This window comes from Temnothorax americanus, unplaced genomic scaffold (genome assembly GCF_048541705.1).
Source record: "Temnothorax americanus isolate GAGA-0224 unplaced genomic scaffold, ASM4854170v1 Scaffold99, whole genome shotgun sequence".
Lineage (NCBI taxonomy): Eukaryota > Metazoa > Arthropoda > Insecta > Hymenoptera > Formicidae > Temnothorax > Temnothorax americanus.
The window spans coordinates 432,277-434,903 of record NW_027509822.1 but is presented as its reverse complement, the minus strand read 5'-3'; the positions used below and the strand labels follow the sequence as shown (position 1 = coordinate 434,903).

Genomic DNA, 2,627 nt, shown 5'->3' with positions numbered 1-2,627 from the left:
CTCGTCGAAGCGTATATTGCATCCGAGACAGTGGCACGAGTCGGACGCGTCGATTAATATTATCAACGTAAACATTATCCGCGAGGAGTGTAACGTAACCGCGGGTGCGTACAGCAACGGTAAACGTGTTCACACGATACACGAATTTTCACCGAGCGTACCACCGGGATATAAGGTATCGGAAACGCCGGCGCAGATCATTTATCTGCCGATCATCGCGCGAAGCGTTACGGATCTAACGATACGCGTCACGGATCAAGACGGACGATTGCTCGATTTTCGAGGAGAAGAGATCACCGTCAGATTGCACGTACGACGGCTACAGCGATAATGCGCGACGTGTGACATGCTCGTGTTGAACGACTCGGAGCACGCGACAAATAAAAATATCTTACGACTGCGACGATCGACGATATCATCAAATCGACATTTGGTAGCGTTAAAACTGAGACGAAAACAGAGACGAGAAAGAAGCTCAACTCATCGAACGTTATATTTTTACAATCTCTGGGATTCGCGGTACGAAACATCTGAACAATGACTGAAATTCTTAACATCGGAGGCGAGCCGGTTTTTGACGATCGCATCGTCAAGATCGAGACTCACACGTACAACCCGTACGCCAACACAACGTTCGAGTATAGCGACGAGATACGAATACCCATACAACAGCAAGATCTGTATACGTTGCCGTGCAAAAGTTTTCTCTACGTCGAAGGAACATTGACGGTGACCAGAGCAGCCGGCCAAGCCGATGACGTGGTATTGGGGAATAATTGCGTCGCGTTCATGTTCGATGAAATTCGATACGAGCTCGACGGTGTGAAGATTGATCATTGCAGAAACGTAAGAATAACCAGCACGCTCAAGAACTACGTAACGGTATCGTCCGACAGAAGCGTGATCCTGCGAAACGCGGGCTGGGAACCACATAATAACGCGAACGGATACTTCAATTTTTGCGTACCGCTCAACATGTTACTGGGATTTTGCGAGGATTACAAACGCGTGGTGATCAACGCTTGTTACGAATCAATCTTGATACGATCGCGCACCGACAACAATTGTCTGATGGGAAGTCTCGCGTTGGAGCCTACTGTCAAACTACTCAAGATACAGTGGCGAATGCCTCACGTGGTATTGAGCGAGGTCAACAAGCTGTCGATGCTGCGCACTTTGGAAAACGGACGATATCTAAGTATGGGTTTCCGTTCGTGGGATCTGTACGAGTATCCCCTGTTGCAGAACACGACCAAGCACTCGTGGGCCATTAAGGGGATGCTAAAGCTAAGGCCAAACTTCCTCGACGTCGGTAATGTCAACTCTGTCAACTAAAAGCAAAGGCCGAACTGATATTGGAGACCTCGCGTGGTGACAACGCGAAACTCCGGTTTCAGTGTTACCAACTAATTTCAGGTTCTATGAAGTGGTGTATGTCCGTACACGTACACACACCACTGAATTGCTCACACGGACGCACGGTGGAGAGACATATGCTATAGACGCGGCAACGTTGCCGGCGTTGCCGCGTCTTGGATTCTTTAGCAATACGGCCTGAACCTGAAAATGCTTTCTGGCCGTCCGCGTAGCAGAAGGCAGTAACGTATCAAGGCTGATAAGCATCCGTTTTTTATAAATTACATATATTCTTATGCACACATGCGTATATATATATAATATCTATCTAATTATTATGTGTATGTTTATAATTGTTTGATGACAAATAATAACAGTAGCACAATTGGGAATGTGAATTAGTATACATAGTATATATTGACGCGGGTACTTATTAGACTTGGCAATTTACTGCATCTCTTGCACCTTAAATAATTTTTTTCTTGTAATGTAAATGAATGATGTAAAACTATTTCAAAGGATCTATCGATCCATTGAATCCATTCTTGATGGAATAAAACAATAACTTCTATAACACAAATGCAATAAATATTAAATTTATATAGTATTGATTTATATAACTAATTTTATTATGTCTTTATATATATATAGAAAAATATACACTCAGTCTTAGCATCAGAGTAGAGGGTAACGCAGCTGATGAACAGTATACATAACAAATTGAATAAAAATCTGAATTATTATAACATAATGATATTAATAATTAAGATTTTTATTCAGTTTATTGTTAATTATCTATAACTGCATAACGTGTGCAGTAAAGCGGCTGTTTTAACGCGAGCGATATGTTTCGTCGACGGATGATTAGCTAATTATGATTGTATACAGAATAATGGATATTTTCGTAAAGTATCGTTGCCTCGCGAATAAAGTCGAAGGACCGTCGAGAAGAGGAAGCTCGCGGTGCTTTCATTTCCCTTCCGAGTGCGCTTTTCAATCTTTTATCCGTTTTTGCCCTCGTCTTCGTTTCCATTGTTAGTATGCGACAGCCGTTACTGCACTCCATGAAGAGTATCATTGCTTTGTCGAATAATACATAAGCAAAAGAGATGTTTTTCCTTGTGCTTAGAAATCCAAACAGATTTGATTTCGAGAATCATAAAGAAATTGTATTGTGTTACTTTCTTTCCATCGCGGCGAGTACCTAATCGTTTTTGTACATTTATAGTTTACAAGTATACACAGAGTACTTGAAAAGAAAGAAAAAAGGT

At 41.9% G+C, this 2,627-nt stretch overlaps 1 protein-coding gene across 1 annotated transcript; it reads left to right on the top strand.

The window, feature by feature from the left end:
- Positions 1 to 537: 537 nt before the first annotated feature.
- Positions 538 to 1,274, top strand: LOC143908573 (uncharacterized). The gene is made up of 2 exons (XM_077426262.1): positions 538 to 1,198; positions 1,246 to 1,274. Exons 1-2 carry the CDS (start codon positions 538 to 540, stop codon positions 1,272 to 1,274), a joined length of 690 nt encoding a protein of 229 aa, XP_077282388.1.
- Positions 1,275 to 2,627: the final 1,353 nt, after the last annotated feature.